Source organism: Austrofundulus limnaeus, unplaced genomic scaffold, assembly GCF_001266775.1.
Source record: "Austrofundulus limnaeus strain Quisiro unplaced genomic scaffold, Austrofundulus_limnaeus-1.0 Scaffold19, whole genome shotgun sequence".
Classification (NCBI taxonomy): domain Eukaryota; kingdom Metazoa; phylum Chordata; class Actinopteri; order Cyprinodontiformes; family Rivulidae; genus Austrofundulus; species Austrofundulus limnaeus.
The window spans coordinates 3,412,292-3,430,391 of NW_013952421.1; the positions used below are offsets into that span (position 1 = coordinate 3,412,292).

Consider the following 18,100-nt stretch of genomic DNA (forward strand, 5'->3'; position numbering starts at 1 on the left):
AATAAGTATTGACCAAGACTGGCTCTTGGCTATAGGCCCAAGTTTGTTCATTTTGACCCTCCTAGGTTAAAAACTTATGCTGTATTTTAACTTGGAAAGCTCCTCAGATTAGAGGTGAAATGTCTTTAAAAAAAAAAATCCAATTGCCTTTGACAAAACTTACTGAGATGGTTTGCTGGTTTTGTGCATCAGACTGTGTCAAAGGGGAAAAAGGTGTTTATGTATCATAAATGATCAATCTTTATTCAGACGTCTTTCATGGTCATGAACAAAGACTACACTTCAGGTACGTATTCATGTAAATGACCCTGCCATTTTATTTTATTTTATTTTATTTTTTTCTGTTTCAGATCTACTGCTGAACAGAACAAAAGCAAAAATGTTGCATACAACGTTGGCGACAGAGACGAATACGGTTCAAGAGTATAAGATTTTGTTCTGGACCTCGATTCAAAGGATCTCCATCAGTCCATAGTCCTGTCTTCATTCATTGTGTTATAGTGAAGTCATCCTTTGGCCCTTTGGACAGCTGTGGGTGCATGCAACATTCAGTAATTAACTCTGCATGCAGCTTTAGGGTTTTGGGAAACAATTTTTCCTCCCCTTAAACCACAAAGAGGCACTTCTTTGCTGTTGTGTGAGTCCGAACACAGTTGGCCTCCCTGCTGGATGTTTAATGCTATTAATCTGACACGGTATGATGAGCTGCTCCGCACAGAAGCTTCCAGGCAAGCAGAGTGTAGGGCTAGAACTAAACTGGTGGGAATCTCAGGTCAAATCAGATCATGGCACTCACTCCGCAGTGCTGTTCTGACGCGCTGGGAAGCCCGACCACAGTCCAAACAATAGAGGGTTAGGAGTCAACAACCATGACCCGCGAGGGACAAGCTGCGCACGTGTCCACCAACCCTGTACTTAGAATTGCGCTATGGATTTCATAATAAAAGGGTGCTTAGAGGCCTACAAACACAGCTCTTTCCCTGAGTAATGCTGAGAGAGAAAATCAAGCTTTTGTGTTTACAGCCTGTACGTGGGCTGCCTCCTAACCCCAGTCTGATCACAAGACTCGGCACACCAGCGTTTGTCAGGGAGAGTGTAGCTGGTCCTACTGGAGAGTTACGATATCATCAAAAAACTGTCAGCCTCCATCTATGCATTTATTCTGGAGCCACATAGATGTTCCTGAATTTATGTTCTATGTTTTAATGCTTCAAAATTGAAAACCATGAGGAAAACTTGTGAAATAAGCATGAGATGACAGTGTCGCATCCTCATTAAAGTATCATTCACTAGTAATCCAATGCAATTTTGTCTGCACATTGCTGCGTGCACCAACGTGTATCTGCTGTTACCATTCTTTTTCTTTAAAAACAGAATTKTTATGGCACATGTCAGGATATATTTGTAACTTGGAATATTTGTGTGGTGGTTGTCAAAATTTGTTTTTTTTATGTGTGTGTACTAATTAGAAATAATTGCTGTAAAACAAAAATTAAATAAAATAAAAACCCAATGTGTTTTCAAATACAATTAAAGTTTTTGTTGACTTTTATTCACCAAGAGTCTGCTTTTCTCATTATTTTTAAATTACATATGACTCAATAAACTTCTTCTAAATTTCACTGAATAATTTTTATGTTTGCTTTTATCATATRCAAAATAAAGATTATTTACACATACAGTTAATGTCTTATATTTAGACAAGAATAAACTGGGTTTGTTTTGTGTTTTTCAGATGTGGAGCAGCACCGCCATCTAGTGGTCAAAATGTGTAAAAAAAACCCACTTTGTTTACTTCCGGGTTCTGTGTGACGCTTCTGATTCATCTTTCACGCTGTTTACGTCCATTTCTTTTGCACACACACAGCTTCTTTAGAGTTTCAGGTGTTCTTTGCTTGTGTTTCGTGATGTTTCACTTACCTGTGCTGAAAAACAGGCGCACACTCCTCGAGAGAGCCGAGAAGTTTATCTCCGATGTGTATTTCACTGACTGCAATCTGAGAGGAAGGTAAGGCTGCTTCCATTCAGAGCTGCTCAATGAACGGACCAAGCGTTTGTTTTTAATGTCTAATTCAGTCAAATCGTATAACAACTCAATCTATCGTGGTTTTAGGGTTTTACCCTGCAAATAGATACATATTTGGGTGCATTTATATGGGACAATTTACAGGAAAGGAGGTTAAGCATTTACAGTCTAACYGATAAGACAAGTGAACTCAAAACAACCCTTGTAGCTCAGTGCATTAAAAAAGAAACTTTCATTCAATATGAAAACCATAAAAACGTGTTTTCTGCAAAGAAAAACATGCAGTTTGAAGGCTGCTGAGTGGTTTTGCTGACATTTGCTGGAAAAGGGTCCAAATGACTAATTGGTGAACTTTGATTATTGCTAAAATACTTGAAAAATATGGAGACAGAGAAGAAAGATGGGCAAAAAAACACAGCAGAGACATAAAAGGACAATAAAGGAGCATAAGGAAACATGAAAAGGGAGCATAAAGAGGCAAAAGATACAGAAGGAGACTAAAAAGGTTTATAAAATATATAAGGAAGGACACGCGATTAAAGAAGGCAAAAAAGACAAAGGGATGCATAAGGAGACAATGAAACTAATATGATACATGAGATTTAAAAAAAAAACAAATAGAAGCGTTAAGGGAAATGAAGCTGATGTCCTGTAAACTGAAAGACTACAAAGTGTTTGAAGGAGTTAAAGAGATCAAATAATGTAAATAATAATACTATATTTTATTTATAGGTGCCTTTCAAAACTCACAAGATGGCCTTACAGAAATCAGAATTAAAACATCAAAATAACAGTCGACTCAATTAAAACAATCAAATCAGTCTTTGTATAATCTAAAACTACATATTTTAAACACTGCCAATTAATTTAGGATTATAACTTAAGTGGTTGCATTAAGTGTGACTCTGCTTTTTACACGTCTCTGCAGGCTTTATGGGAAGTCTTGCCCCGTGGAAAGCATCGCCGCCTTCCTTACTCCGGACAGAATCACGTTCAGCGAAGCCTCGGAGCAGAACTTCGAACCTTACGAAATCGGTGGTACCTTTGGACCGACGTGAGTGATTATTTTCCAGACTTTTTACGACCTTCGGGTTGTTTCTTTTATGGCTCTGACCCAAGTGTACTGATTGTTGAAGGTGGTGGACTTGCTGGTTTAAAGTCTCCTTGAGGATCCCTGAATCCTGGAGAGGGAAGGAGGTGCATCTCCTCTGGGAAAGTGATGGGGAGGGAATGATTTGGAGAGACGGACAGCCGGTTCAGGTTAAGTCAGCAGCTGCTTGTCTGGTAAAAATGTGCAGACTGAGCTCGCAGGGTGTAACATGTGACTGTAACCCTGCAGGGACTGACCAAAGAAGGTGAAAAAACGAGCTACATCTTGACAGAGTGTTTGAAAGATGACAAGCCCCACAGGTCAGCTGAGTATATTCAGACATTAATGTTACTCCTGCTTCTTTTGAACTTCTTGTTTTTATGCTTCCCTCACTCAGTGTCACCCTGTATGTGGAAATGGCCTGTAATGGACTTTTTGGCGCTGGTCAAGGCTCCCAGATTGCAGCTCCCGACCCAAACAGGAAGTTTTCAGTTCAGAAAGCTGAGTTGGTTATATTCAACAGGGACGTCCTGAACCTGCTGATTGAATTCGAGATGCTGGTTGACATCGTTAAGGTATTACCCCTCAAAAATAACACATGACGCTCAYGTTAGAGAGGGAACCTTCAACTAACGTGAACTTTAAAACCTGCTCAAACAGGAGCTGGGAGAGGGGGAACAGCGAGGCTACCAGGCCCTGTTCACCGTCAACGAGATGGTGAACCTCTGCGACCCGTTTGATACYGGCTCCTTCTCTAAAGCTCACAGTCTGGCTCGGAAGTTCTTCAACCAGCGCAACGGAGAAAGCCAGCACACTGTTCATGCCATGGGTCACTGCCACATAGACTCAGGTCTTTATGCTCATTTTATCACTACTTTATAAGAAAACAGGTATATAAATAGCAATGAGCTGTTTTTTTCAGTTAACTCAAGAAGCTGTCACTATAAACTRATTTAGCTGAGACCTAAATATCTTATGATTCACTGGACTGATCAGAGAAGTAATCATTGGATATACATCTCTAATGGATTATCTTTTGGAGCCAATCCAGCTCAAAGATGGCTGCCACATGTAATAATCGACGTTAGCCAAAAATAAAAATGGCTGCGACTCTGTCAGTTTTACAGATGGAGTCCTAAAATTTGATGTGGTAGTCTCTGAGTGCAGCATCTTACAGTGTTGCATAGACTTGTGCGTAATGTTAGTTTCAAGGTTTGACCAAATGTCTACATTCTAAGATTCATACAACTAAGATAAATGAAGTTTGGCATGAAAAGGCAACAGATCCTAAGATTTTGGGCTGTTAGTTCCAGTGCCTGTCTACAGTCTCGGCTCCCTCCAGTTTTGCTAAAAAATAGTTCATATATATATATATAACTTTCAATCCACAGCCTGGCTCTGGCCGTACGAAGAGACGATCCGTAAATGCGGCCGAAGTTGGGTGACGGCGGTCAGTTTAATGGAGAAGAACCCAGAGTTTGTCTTCACTTGCTCTCAGGTTGTTCCTCACTAACGTGGTTTTACTTTAGTAGGTTTTTGGATCTGGTTTTGACTCTGATTTCATGTCTTCAGGCCCAGCAGTTCCATTGGGTCAAGAGCTGGTACCCAGGACTCTTCTCCAAGATTCAGCATTACGTGAAGACGGGCCAGTTTATACCTGTGGGAGGAACATGGGTGGAAATGGTAAACTTAATAATAAATGATATTTTGGACCTTTTGAATTGCATTCATAGGTCAGCTGACATTCTGAACCTAAGTAACATTTCGCCTTTCAGGATGGGAATCTGCCCTCAGGTGAGTCCATGGTTCGACAGTTCCTGCAGGGCCAGCGCTTCTTTAACCAAGAGTTTGGCATGTACTGCAAAGAGGTAGTATTTCTTAAAACGTGTACAAAACCCTGAAATAATCCCATCTATGTTCTGATTTTAAAAGCAAATCTTTGCCTGCTGTTCTGCAGTTCTGGCTTCCAGATACTTTTGGCTACTCCGCCCAGCTWCCTCAAATAATGCAGGGATGTGGCATTTCTAATTTCCTGACACAGAAGCTCAGCTGGAATCTGATTAACACCTTTCCTGTAAGTGAAAGATCCGTATTTGCTTTAAAAACACGTTGAAAGTTTAATATTTCAGTTTTGACCCTTTTTTTGCCCCAAAGCACAACACATTTTTCTGGGAAGGTCTTGATGGTTCTAAGGTTTTAACTCACTTCCCACCTGGAAATTCCTACGAAATGAAAGGGAAAGTTGAAGATGTGAGTTGCGCACACAGAATGTTGAATCTGGTGGGGCAGGGCGGTGAGTTCACACGTTGTACAATGTTTATTTTTATTTTTTGTATCTTGTGGCTTTTTTTTTTTTTGGGCCACAGCTTGTTAAAACTGTGAAAAACAACAAAGACAAAGGCAGAGCCAACCACAGCGCCGCTCTGTTTGGCTTCGGGGACGGGGGCGGTGGACCCACGCAGCAGATGATAGACAGACTTCGTCTGGTCCAAGACACAGATGGACTCCCCAGGTCGGTTCTCATCACTAACTGGAACCAAAGCCACGCCCAAACTGAGCAGGAAACCCTTTTTATTCATAAATTACTCAGTAGTTTTAAACTGACGCAGCCACATTATGTTATGTCTGGGATGATGCTCGTAACAACGTGAAGCAGAATGCTTCAAATATTGTTTATAGTTTAGGAGGATATGAGCCACATCTACTGACGACACTGTTTCAGTCAGAATAAACAATGAAGAATAGCAGGTGGTGTTACTCACTTCCATCTCTAACTCTGGGTGTTTCTCAGAACCCAGATGTCCAGTCCCACGGAGCTTTTCTCACAGCTTCAGGCCGACTCAGCCCTGCTGTGCACGTGGACCGGAGAGCTCTTCCTGGAGCTGCACAACGGCACCTACACCACCCAGGCGCAGGTAGAACCAGAGCGAGCAGCATCCTCAGACAGGGACAATGTTCTACTCTGATTTTATATAAAAAACTCCAGTTGGCACTTAAAAAAAAWTTCAAACTAGAAGCTTCATTAAACTTAAATCAACAATATTGCTATCAGGCAACTCTCTGACTGAAGTCTCATTAAAAGTTTGAACTGAACTTTACTTACTCATGGTCAAAAAGAAGAAAAACTAATAGTTTTTTGAACTCAAGATTTATTGGAAAAAAAAGTGTTGTCTGTTGTGACAGGAATTTTGATGAGAGCATTAGCAATTATGAACACTATTAATTGTTCAGTTTACAAAAACAGCATCAATGAGAGTGAACGGGTACGTTAGTGTAAATAGTGTAAAACAGAGGTGCCCAAATTGGGGTCCGCAGGCCAAAATTGGCCCACCAAACCTTTTGATTTGGCCCACCAGCATTTGCCCAGGTTACTTTACAGAAACACTGTATTTTCACTCAGTCATTCCATCTATTGGCCCAATGACAATAATGTTTACTCATGGTGCATCTTTGAATTATAAGATTAAAAACAAGAGACATTTAGATTAGATTTAAGCACACATAGATTTTCAGACTTTATAAAATCACAAATACCCATATTTTATCAGTTTATGAAATGTCCTGTAAGCCTTTGCTGCCCGACCGTACGTCAAACTTTCTCCAAGTGTACGGGCTAAAAAAAAACCAAACTCTGGGCCATTGCACTGATTGCTAGCTTAATCGTAAACAACAAAATGACTTAATCTGAAAAGTATTTGCATTTCATGTGTTATAATATTGCATTAAGCCCGCAGCCCTGGCAAGGATTTTCATTTTGACCCTCTCTGGGGGAAAAACTTTGCACACCCCTGGTATAAACACTGAGGATGGCAGAATATCTTAAATTAAGTGTTCAGAATAGATGATGCTACATAATTTATCAACTTTTCTGGGATTAAATTTAAAACTTGAAGAAGTGGTTTTTCACGATGTACAAAAATAAGCACTCATGATTAATGAAATCCTTCTGGAAGCTGCATGTTGTTGCTTTTCATGTAGCCTTTGTTATCCTCAGATTAAACGAGAGAACCGTCAGTGTGAGACTCTGCTTCATGATGTGGAGATCGCCTGCAGTTTGGCCTTGTGTCGAAACAAGACGTTTGAGTATCCTGTGGAAAAACTGCAGCAGCTCTGGAGGTTTGAACACCGCTTTATTTGGGCTGGAGAATTACTACTAAACGTGATATATTTGTTTTGTTTTCTTCCTTCTGACAGGCTGCTGCTTTTAAACCAGTTCCATGATGTGATTCCTGGCAGCTGCATTGGGATGGTTGTGGAGGATGCTCTAAATTACTATAAAGGTACAACATTTCAGTATAACAGCAGTCTGTTCATGTCTGAGCTGTGCTAATATGTAAATGACACTTTGATGAAGATATCCACAGTGAAGGTGCTGCACTTCTCAGGGAGGCCTGTGAAGCCTTGGAGCCGAAGGGCAGCTCCACCGCTGTGTTCAACTCTCTGCCGTGGGAGCGCCATGAAGTCGTACAGATTACAGACGACACGGACAAACCTGGTCTGGGTATGTTTGAATAAAAAAAAAATAACTCACTTTCCAAGCCTTGAAACTACAAGTTAATATCTGTTGTTTTGTGACTCTACAGCTCTGCTAAGAGCTCCCAGYGTCGGCGTGTCTCCTGTCAAAGAGACGCAGTCTGTGACTCCAGTTTCCGTCACTCCTCAGGTGTTTGCGTTATACAGAGATAAAGTTTGATTTGCTCTCATTCGTGTTTCTAACAGGGTTTTTTAAATATTTCAGACTGACGGCTCTGTTGTTATGGAGAATGGGATTTTACGGGCTGTTGTAAGCAAAGATGGCACATTGGCTTCTCTGTATTTGGTTGATGCGAACAGGTAAATGACATGTAACTATATTAAAGTGAGGGTATCATGTATTTTCCAGACACAGTTTTAATTCTGTACCACAGTCAAGTAACTATGTTACGTTCAGTTATTATGAAAATGCTGTGTATATTAAAAAATAATTTTTAAACGCGTTGAAATTGGCCTTTGTTTCTTTAAGAACCTCGTACTGTTTCGGCACTCCCACTTCAGCATGTCTTCACAACAATGCTTCATGCCGTTTACAACCTTTCATAGGAGCGTTGTTAAAAAAGAAGCAACATTACTGTATATAATATCAGTTTTGGAAAATGGCAACTCAAGATATAGTTGTACYTTAATCATAATACCCCCCCACCACCACCCCACCCTTTAACATCATCTGTTACCATATAAGTAACAACCTTATCTGCTTGTTTCAGAGAATCTGTCTCTGATGGCGGTGCTGGGAACCAGTTTGTCATATTTGATGATGTCCCCCTGTACTGGGACGCCTGGGATGTGATGGACTACCATCTTCAGACAAGGTCAAAGCCATTACTATCAGCACATTGTGATGCGTCACACAGGAATCTGTTAAACAAACACTGAAAACGGACTCTACAGGAAGTCCGTGCTGGAAGTGGTGCATCCTGCTCAGGTGGTGTCCTCGGGTGGGCTTCGAGGCAGCGTCGGCTTCACCCTCAGGATCAGCGACAAAAGCACTGTCACGCAGGAGGTCATCATGGACGCCATGTGTCCTTACATCAAGTTCAACACCGAGGTACCCTGACATGTGGCAATGCTCCTGCTTATTTAAAAAAAAGAGATCCCAACAAGAAATTCACCTCGCTGCTATTTCAGGTGCAATGGGCCGAGTCACACAAGTTCCTCAAAGTTGAGTTTCCAGTGCGAGTGCGCAGCAACAACGCAACGTACGAGATCCAGTTCGGTCATCTGCAGAGACCCACTCACTGGAACACGTCATGGGACTGGGCCAGGTTTGAGGTACGACTTACTGTCAGTGTCCAGGAGTGTGGTGGTTTAAACGCATCGCTTGAACCCTAAAGTTGGACAATAATGTTCTAGCCTGTGTGTTAGCAAAATATCTCATGAACCACTGAAGCGATTTTAATGAAACTTTCACAAAGTTATTGGCTATACCTGATCAACAATTGTTTTACTTTTGGAGTCAACCAAATTCACTTTATCCCACATGTCAAACTAAAGGCCTGTGGGCCAAATCTGGCCCTCGTTAACATTTTATCCGGCCCCAAAGGTTTAAATGTGAAATAGTTTTATGGTTTCTCTGAAMTGTATTTCAATTCATTTCAAAATTTCCATAAATCAATTTATTTAAATAAATTTAAAAACTTGCTTTAGTGCATTCTTCTCATGACAGCTGGCCAACTTTCAAAGCAAGAAAAATTTAAAGATATTGAGCTAAAAATCAAAGTGGTAGTAGCTGAGAACTCCTCACAACACACATCCTGTGGATGAGATGTCACAATACTCTGAAATTGTGCAAAACCTAAATTTCAAGTTTTAATTAAAACAGTTATAACTCGTTTATTTCTCAACATAAGATGATCAATGCTAGGCCTTTCGTTTATTGTTGTCCTTATTGTTCTTTTTTTTCCCCCCAGGTTTGGGGTCACAAATGGGCCGACCTATCGGAGCACAACTTTGGAGTCGCGCTCCTGAATGACTCCAAATACGGTTACTCCATCCACAAGAACACAATGACCCTGTCTCTGTGAGGTTTCCACCAGTTCACATACACCAGGGGTGGGCAACTTAAATGATGGAAGGGGCCACATAGTGCTGCATACTTAAGCCTGAAACATACTCGCTGCGAACTGCCGATGTCGGCACGGGTTGCCGCAGTTTAATGACGAAAATTACGTCACCGGGCTTCTCAGCGTCGTGTCGACAGCCCGTTTAGGCACAACCCGCCGGCAGAACTTTTTGAACCCCCCCCGCCCCCCCTCCCGTGTCGACGGTAATGTGTGATTGGTCTGATTGGTCGTGGGCATGTTTGTTTGTGCTGCGTTCGGGGAAAAAAAAGAAAAAAGAACGACTCGCTCCCAGACTAGAAAGCAGAGTTTTATAAGATAGTCAAACCGTGAAAAACTAATTGGCCTGTTTGTTTGTGCTGAATGCACTGCTGCATTCGGTAAAAAAAAAGAGGGGGAAAAAACCCCGACTCTCTCCCAGAGCCGACACCAGGAAGTAGAGTTTTAAAAAGATAGTCATTCCGTGAAAAACTCATGAATGGAGATAAAACAGACGTTGTGCACGGAGGAATCTGACTGATAAAAACTGGAGCTAAACCAGGACAGATGTGAATAAATACGTCGGGTGAGTGACGAATCTGACTATTTTTCTGCATTATCGGCTGTTGCGGGGGAACTCCATGCAGTGACATGTTTCAGGGAGGGGGGTTTCCTGAACTCGGCGCGGGGGTGTCGTAGGGACTATGAAAGGTTTGTGCGAAAATGACTGCCGATCAACCATGTGACCGCGTATCGACCCGTCGGCGTCGGAGCGAGTATGTTTCAGGCTTTAGTCAAGGTTTGCCAAGAACAGGGGTCTGCAACCTGCGGCTCTGGGGCCGCATGTGGCCCTTTGGTCCCTCTACATTGGCTCTTTGAAAACGACGCCAAACATAACAGAATTTTATTTTATTTTTTTGGTTTTTATACCACAACAGAAATTATTTGTATACAAATATGTGATCAATACTACTAATACAAAAAGTAAAACATGTTGATTAGCTCATGCTAGCCTGCTTTTTACTTACCGGTAAATAATCTAACTTCTTTCTATGATCTTTCTCTCAACTCCATCAGAATTACCTTTAAAGAATTTGAAGACTACATAATAAGAAGAATTAGAAAAAAAACATGCCAGAATAGTTCAGTTGTACTAGTTTTTATGAAATGTGGTATAAACTATATACAGATTTTTTTTTACATGAGTATAGTATTTTTATTTGTCCTGATGTGTAAAAATAATAATAAACAATGAAATACACAATTTATTATTTTGTTTTATAATGTCACCTCCACTGGCCAGAAAGGTTCACGAAAAGGCCTAGAAAAGGCCCATGGACCACCTGTTGATAATCACAGTTGTAGCTTATTTTTGCGTCAAGTAGCAGAAATGGCTCTTTCAATTGTGTAGGTTGCAGACCCCTGGCCTAGAAATTCAAATGGTCTACCTCTAAAAAAAATTTTTTTTTACTTAATAAAAGCACACAACGCAGTATTTAGAATCTAAAAGCTGCTCTGAGTGGTTAAGATTTGTTTTTTTATGTTTTGGGGGACAGGGGTGTGTCTTATTGGCAGGTCGGTGTGGCCCGCAGGCCGCCAGTTGCCCATCCCCGACATACACCGTAGCTCACCAGATTAAAAAAAATACTTTCACGTAATCATATTTGTCAAATTATTATTTCAGGCTGAGAGCACCTAAGGCCCCAGATGCCACAGCTGACATGGGGACCCACCAGTTCACATACGCCATCATGCCTCACGCAAGTATGTTTTATTAGTCTGTTTGATGTTTCGGTACAAGCCGGAGAGACTCGTTAAACATATGTAAAACATATGTTTTTTGCATAGGCTCCTTCCAAGATGCATCTGTTATCCAGTGTGCCTACAACCTCAATTYCCCCCTGAGGCTGGTTCCATGTCACCCTGAAACTGAACCCTGGAGCGCCTTCTCTGTCAGCCCTTCATCAGTCATACTGGAGACCATTAAACAGGTAAATTACACATCAGAGGGATTTTTTAAAAAGCAGCAGTTGTGTGGAAAGCTAGATCTGAATGAGTGCTATGGTTTACATTACCAGGCTGAGGAKGGGAAGGGGATGCTTGTCGTGCGTCTTTACGAGTCACACGGTGGCAGCGTCACTGCAGCTCTGCACATCAACCTTCCAGTCAAGGAAGCCTGGCAGTAAGTGCTTCGATTTTACTTTTCAATGTGTTCCTGTCTGAACTTCTTTTCTTTTTTTTTAGCATCGTTTCCTGAAAACAAACCCACTCCGTCTGTTTTCTCTTTCAGTTGCGATCTCTTGGAGAGGCGAGACGCCACCCGGCCGGCACGCATCACGCCGCAGGGAATTTCTCTGAGCTTCAGGCCCTTTGAAATTGTGACACTCCTGCTCGTTTTGTGACCTTTTTTTTTTTTTCAGCGCAGCGTTTTGACGCTTTGAAGTTCCAGGATAATTGGTTGTTGGGAGACGAAGACAGAAATAATGTGAAACAGCTTTACTATGGCAGGTTTTGTAATTAAAATAGGTACTTTATTAAAAAATAATTCAAGGTATAAAAGCATTTATAGAGTGATGCCTCCTTTTTTGTTTTTATTTGCTGTTCTTTCTGGTCGCTCTCCCACTTCGTCTCTGACCTGCAACAAAAACAGCCGTTTTTATTTATTAGATGAGAAACAACAGGAAAAAAAAACTTTATAAACTCAGATCTGATGAGTTTACCTGCATTTTGTTCTGCACCACTGCTCTTCCTCTTACGTGAACTTGCTCTTGTTTCACTCGGTGGTATTACTTCCTGGGTCTTTTCAGACTTTCCTGTCTTTGATATGACTTCCTTCAGGGGTACGCTCTTTTCTTTTTTTGGCGGCGTTTCCTTTTTGACTACCCTTTTCTTTGTTGTGCTTTCAGAATGACTTATGACCGCCTAAACAAATCAAACCTGTTAGCTTCTACTGCTCAGCTAAATTTTTAAAACAAGTACGGCTTTTGTTTTTTACCTTCTTGCCTGTGTAGTCACCATCATCCTCTTTCTTTACTCTCTTTTTAGCCTTGGATGACTTTGAACCTTCCCAGACAAAACGTCAACGTCAGATTCTTATGTGAGCTTCAACAAGAGTCAGGCATTTTTTCTTACCTTTGGGAGCCATGGGGCCTGGATCTCCCTGAAACAAACCCAAACAGTTTGTCAGAGAAAATCTGGTGGCAAATATGTACTATATAAAAGCCCAACTCACTTTAAACCACACTGTTCTGCCATTGTGGTCCCGGAGAGTTTTCATTCCATCCACATAATAACACTGCAGCCATGCCTGAAAGCTGGAGTAGTCTGCCTTCTCTGGGTCATAACCTTTACCACCTAAAATATAAAATGTATCATGTGTGGCTTTTTATGATGGAATCAGACAGTAAAGTGTATAAGAACTGACCTAAGTTGACCACTTCTAGAGGTACAGTGTGACAAAGCCTGAGCAGGTCACCGGCCTCCTGTTTCACATCTTTTGTTTTCGTTTTCTGACATTTTTGGGAGGAATGAAAGCAGATAGTTAGACAATGCAGTGCTTTTTTTCTCTCTCTCTCTCTGTAAAATATGCGTCACCTTTGTGAACTCTTTCTTCAATGGCTTCTCACATGAGTCATGGGCGTCAAGGCCTTCCAGTACACCACGGGCACACACAAAGGGTGGAATACTTGACCTAAAAAGAAAAAAAAAACACTTTGGACCAATTGTTTTTCAGAACAAGATTTTTTTGTTTGTTACTAGAAAGATTTAGTTTTAACAGCTTCCCACATATTAGAAAGTGACTATTCATGAGAAAAACCTTGAAATTCATGGGAATAGTTTGGTTTTATTTCTCAAAATCCTGAACATCTCCCCCTGCAAAGAAAATACATAAAACAAAATAAATAATTAAAAAAGAATCTCACAAGAACAGAAACTTATCAAATACAAAAGGCTGCTCTCAGAAGCTCGTCAACAAACAGACCACACACATTGGTCCTTCTATCCTCATGGGGAATTTGCATTGACTTACATTACTTTACCGATAATTTCTACAGCCTAACCCTGATCCTAAACCTAACCTCACAGGTACACACCTGATCCTAAACCTAAACTAAACTCAAATTACACATTTGTCCTAAACCAAACTCCTGAACCACCAATGGTATTTCCCCCAATGGGGACTGGACTTTTGTCCCCATAAGGAACAGTGGGTCCTCACCAGGCTGTGTGCACCAGGAAAATGTTCAGAAATTGTCCCCACCAGGTAGCAAAAACATGCAAACACACACACAGAGAGAGAGGCTGACTTGGTTCAACTAATCAACAGTTAGAATGAGGTGGGAGTATATAAAAATTTACATGATATGAAGGATTGCTCTGAGATTAAAACAGCTAAAATGAGCAGATTTTCAGATTCATTAATGTGCAGCTCTATGGCCCTCTGGTAGGGTCAACAATAAAATTGTGGCCCCTTCCATCATTTGTTACCATCCCTGACTATTTAAAAAAAGAGTGCACATCCAGTTTCTATTTGTGTCGTTTATAATGTTTATAAATGCTCATCACCTGTAGAGGATTTCAGCTCTCAGGTAGTTCCCGATACCGTTGAAGTACTTTTGATTCAGCAGGACTTCACAAATCGGTCGGTCAAAAGCTCGATCGCTCAGGTGTGACAAGATGTTCTCTCTGCAAAATAATGGTAAGAAATGCATTAATACAGTAGTGCTCGTGAGTGTGAAGACAGTGTTTTTGGTTCTGCAGATGAGCCGATCAGTGTTGCAGACCTAAAGCTTTGATACTCAAACATGACACAGGGCCCTCTGTCAGGCTGCCAGTTTCCACTGGGCTCCCAGCTGCCAAACCTGCGTGTGTCCACAAAGCTCAGCACTCTGCGGGGTTTCTCCTGGGTATAAAATCGCAGATGAGCGTGCTTGGGCAGCTCATCCTCTGGGGTGAAGCGGAAATAACCCGACATGCCAAAGCGAAAGACTACGTCCGTGGGTTGAGACGCTTGTCCTGCCGGAGCGTCATCGCTCTTGACGGGCGTCAGCGTCAGCTTGACTTCCTTCCCTCTGGAAGTGGCTGTGATGCGATACGCCTCACAGGTGAAGGGCACWTCAGGATTTTTGCTGACGTCAGATTTTATGACCGGTCCGGAGAACACCACTCCGTCGCACATCTTGTTCACATACAGGCTGGCCAAATGGAGCTCGGGTCCTTCGGGCATTTTGACAGAACATATACATCTGTGGAGAGTTAAACAACTGATTACATCCTGTTGTACCAGACTGTAATCAACTCTGTTTATATTACACATGCATGCTTATTTATCAAGCCAAATGTGTCAATGTGTTTCAGTTATAACCTCACCTAAGTATAAGCAGATAGACTGTAAACTAATAATGCTCAGCTACTACCACAWAAGTTTAAATATCTGTTAAACTCTAATGTTGATTAGATGTGGTGGCCATCTTGAATCAGACTGACTCCAAAGTTAATCATATGATGTTTCCTGAAAGGTTTATTATGATCCATCCAGTGGTTGACTTTTTGCTAAAAGACAAGCAGAGTTGACTACAAATCGTGGCTATATTTTAGCAGCCATCTTCAATCTCATTGACTCCAGAAGTTAATCAGTTGTAGATCTCCCCCTGATTACATTCTGCAAGTTTCATTCAAATTCGTCCAATGTTTTTTAAGATGTTTTGCTAACAGACAGGGACAGACAGACGAGCAATAGCATATCGCCTGTCTTTAGCTGGCGTGCGATGAAAAAAATAGCGTATTTACCATTCAATAAACAATCTAAAGAAATAAAATCACCAATAAATTAAACGCACTGTCAGATGGGATAAACTCACCCAAACCAGGAAATACAAGCTTTCAGCGAAACGAGTTGCGTTCTTATTCTTTATGCAACTACTTAAAACATGCATACAGGTATTTAAGAGCTGCTGCCATTAGTAAAAATTTGGAAAGAAAATGTTTTTCTTATTCAGTATTTGTACAAATAAGTTGTGCAACCTCCGGAGTCAACATTTGGAAATATCGCGAGATCTCCAGGTTTTCACGTTTCTGTGCGATCCTTTTTTTTGTCATCTTTTCGTAGAAACACGTTGACATAGCTAAGATAATAACTATGAATGTAAAACCAACCACCAGGCTTTTTTTTCCTTAATCAGAAAATAATGCAGAAACTTGACATTTCCGGCAAAGTGGTCCACCGATGCATGATGGGAATTGTAGGCGCGGAGACAAGGATGGAAGTAAAGAATTTCACATTTTATTACAGCCGTTTAAAAGTAAAACAAAAATTATAAATTATAAGCAAAACGTATCAAGTAATATGATAAGATTTTACAGCAAAATAAAAATTAAAAAACATACATTATGTGTTTTAGCTCAGTGACAAATCTGTCTAGAAACATTTCTACCAATTCTTAGTATTCTGGTAGAAAAATACTTTAATATTAATACAATCAAGCAGGAAAAGAGGCTTTCTCCTCACATTATATGTTACCAGTTTTAAGCAAATAGATAATTTTGTACAAGATTATATAATATTGGCACTGTTGGCAGTTTATCAGCATCAGTTGTGTCCCGTTCTTGATTAAATATTTGTTATCCGGTGTTTATTGCAGTGCATTCATCATAGCCTGGGCTTGTTTAAGCTCTGTAAAAGAGAGAAAAAAAAMCACAGAGACATGACGTAAATCCTACAGTAATATTCAGATTATTAAAATGGYTTTGCAGTGGAGAGATCAGTGAGGAGAAAAAAGGTGCAAATTCAACGAAAGGAAAATGAAACTGACCAGAAAGCAATACTCTGAATTTGTCAGCAGAGACGGAAACAACTGTCGTCTCAGATGAGCCTGGCGCATCACCCTGCGTCTGCAGTTTCAGCTGGATCAACGGTTCATTCACTTCTCGGAGGTCACTCGAGCTCAGAGTGTAATCAACACGCCAGGACACAGAGTCGAGTCGTCCTACTGGAGACCATCACAGTGCAGAATAGATGACAACACTGAGTCAGCATCAATGTTTGACTTCTGGTTTCAGATGAGGAAGTCTGACAGAAAAACTTACATCTCAAGCTGGTTTCCCTTAATTTGTTCTGAAGTGCAGCGTGCTTGTCTTCATAGGATTTGCAAAGCCCCGTAGTGTGTTCTAAGAAAACGAAAACGTTTTACTAAAATTTTAATACAATTTATTTTACAAATCCAATGGTTTTCAATATGTATCAATGTCTGAAAAAACAGAATAAATGCTTCTAAAACTATGACAAGTGACTAAAAAAATGGCTGACCACAACAATGACAGAGACATTAAGTCTGTAAAACAAAAAGCTTTAAAAGATAGTTGTAAGAAAAAAATTGAAGTTCTTAAACATCAAACCATCCATAAATTTAATTGAATATTTTTAACCGCCAAAAAAAAAAAAATCTCAGCATTGCAAACACCACTCTGTGGTTGTTTTATTTTCTTATAAAGCAGCACAATTTTTATTTATTTATTTTCTGAAATCAAGCAGCCAAAGAAACAACCACAAACACCAACCTTTCGGCAGCCCAAGCTGCTGCAGCTCACTGGTCAGAGAGTCGCTGTCGACATCATGCTTCGCTGCGCTGGACAAAATAAAGCTGAGCACAGCCACGCTTGCTTTGATGTCTCCACTGTCTGAAAGAAGAGTCGAGATAAAATGAAATACTTTAAACAAAAAGCAACTCATGGTAATTTTATATTTAGCTCAAACTAATGAAATATATCTTGTTCAAACACACAACATTATTAACAGAAAGTGATAACATCAACTTATAAAAGTGATACAACCTAAAAAAAGTGTGTAAGATGTGATTTATTGCTAAAAAAAAACTGGTAGGACGTTTTGTAACAGATTTTGTTAATGAAAACAGATCAGTCGTATTAGTGGGAACACCTGTTTTGCATCAGCTCCTTTTAATAATCCCTAGTAGTTTTGACAGCAGAAGCTTTATAAGGGATACAGGATWTTAACTGTTTTCTACAACAGAATTAAGACAATAAATGGCAGGCCTGGAAAGCTTAAGTGGACCATTTTAGTACACAGTTTTGTTTTGTTTGAACTCTGTCCTGATGATAAGCTGGACAATTACTAGAAATTGTTTTTATACAGTATTGTATAAACAAAAAAATTAAAAAGAGCGAAGTTTTAAAAGTGTTGTGACTCTTCAGTTCTGATATTTGACCAAGATTCCTCTGGATTTTTTTTAAAGAAAGGTGTAGTAAACCCCTTTATGGAGTCTCTTTAATTGTATGTTTATGTAGGGATGTTGACATTTCATCAGCAGCTGCTGCCATTTTCTTCCCAAACTGCTGTGACCAGATTTTGCAAGGCTGCTCGGTGCGTTTGCTTGTAATTTCCTCCTGCTT

The 18,100-nt window shown here is 40.4% G+C and overlaps 4 protein-coding genes across 5 annotated transcripts in view; 2 read left to right on the plus strand and 2 right to left on the minus strand.

Moving 5' to 3' along the window:
• ca12 (carbonic anhydrase XII) overlaps positions 1 to 1,735 on the plus strand; it is a 15,326-nt gene extending 13,591 nt beyond the window's left edge. Inside the window, exon 11 of the mRNA XM_014003639.1 lies at positions 351 to 1,735. Coding sequence (XP_013859093.1) covers positions 351 to 429 — 79 coding nt within the window. The 3' untranslated portion in view covers positions 430 to 1,735. The remainder of the gene's footprint in view (positions 1 to 350) is intronic.
• Positions 1,736 to 1,817: 82 nt separating this feature from the next.
• man2c1 (mannosidase, alpha, class 2C, member 1) lies at positions 1,818 to 12,253 on the plus strand. Its single transcript, XM_014003635.1, has 26 exons — positions 1,818 to 2,008; positions 2,955 to 3,080; positions 3,163 to 3,286; positions 3,366 to 3,436; positions 3,514 to 3,691; positions 3,777 to 3,966; positions 4,508 to 4,614; positions 4,689 to 4,799; positions 4,892 to 4,984; positions 5,074 to 5,190; positions 5,271 to 5,366; positions 5,483 to 5,628; positions 5,908 to 6,031; positions 7,111 to 7,232; positions 7,311 to 7,396; positions 7,471 to 7,617; positions 7,700 to 7,779; positions 7,855 to 7,949; positions 8,360 to 8,464; positions 8,544 to 8,700; positions 8,781 to 8,924; positions 9,563 to 9,672; positions 11,376 to 11,455; positions 11,540 to 11,682; positions 11,770 to 11,873; positions 11,982 to 12,253. The coding sequence occupies exons 1-26, from the start codon at positions 1,908 to 1,910 to the stop codon at positions 12,091 to 12,093; spliced, it is 3,069 nt and encodes a 1,022-aa protein (XP_013859089.1). The 5' UTR covers positions 1,818 to 1,907; the 3' UTR covers positions 12,094 to 12,253.
• neil1 (nei-like DNA glycosylase 1) lies at positions 12,201 to 15,744 on the minus strand. 2 transcript variants are annotated; one of them, XM_014003640.1, is made up of 10 exons: positions 15,553 to 15,744; positions 14,476 to 14,937; positions 14,258 to 14,377; positions 13,286 to 13,382; positions 13,116 to 13,200; positions 12,924 to 13,045; positions 12,824 to 12,851; positions 12,687 to 12,754; positions 12,412 to 12,613; positions 12,201 to 12,326 (listed from the first exon to the last, which is right to left on the minus strand). In XM_014003640.1, the coding sequence occupies exons 2-10, from the start codon at positions 14,916 to 14,918 to the stop codon at positions 12,283 to 12,285; spliced, it is 1,209 nt and encodes a 402-aa protein (XP_013859094.1). In that variant the 5' UTR covers positions 14,919 to 14,937; positions 15,553 to 15,744; the 3' UTR covers positions 12,201 to 12,282. The 2 variants fall into 2 exon arrangements, with proteins under 2 accessions (XP_013859094.1, XP_013859095.1); XM_014003641.1 differs by lacking the exon at positions 15,553 to 15,744 and having other exon boundaries at positions 14,476 to 14,943.
• A 208-nt stretch (positions 15,745 to 15,952) lies between these two features.
• Positions 15,953 to 18,100, minus strand: part of commd4 (COMM domain containing 4) — an 8,660-nt gene continuing 6,512 nt past the window's right edge. Inside the window, exons 5-8 of the mRNA XM_014003444.1 lie at positions 17,249 to 17,368; positions 16,778 to 16,858; positions 16,504 to 16,680; positions 15,953 to 16,364 (exon numbers count right to left, since the gene is read on the minus strand). Of these exons, the coding sequence (XP_013858898.1) occupies positions 16,324 to 16,364; positions 16,504 to 16,680; positions 16,778 to 16,858; positions 17,249 to 17,368 (419 nt within the window). The 3' untranslated portion in view covers positions 15,953 to 16,323. The remainder of the gene's footprint in view (positions 16,365 to 16,503; positions 16,681 to 16,777; positions 16,859 to 17,248; positions 17,369 to 18,100) is intronic.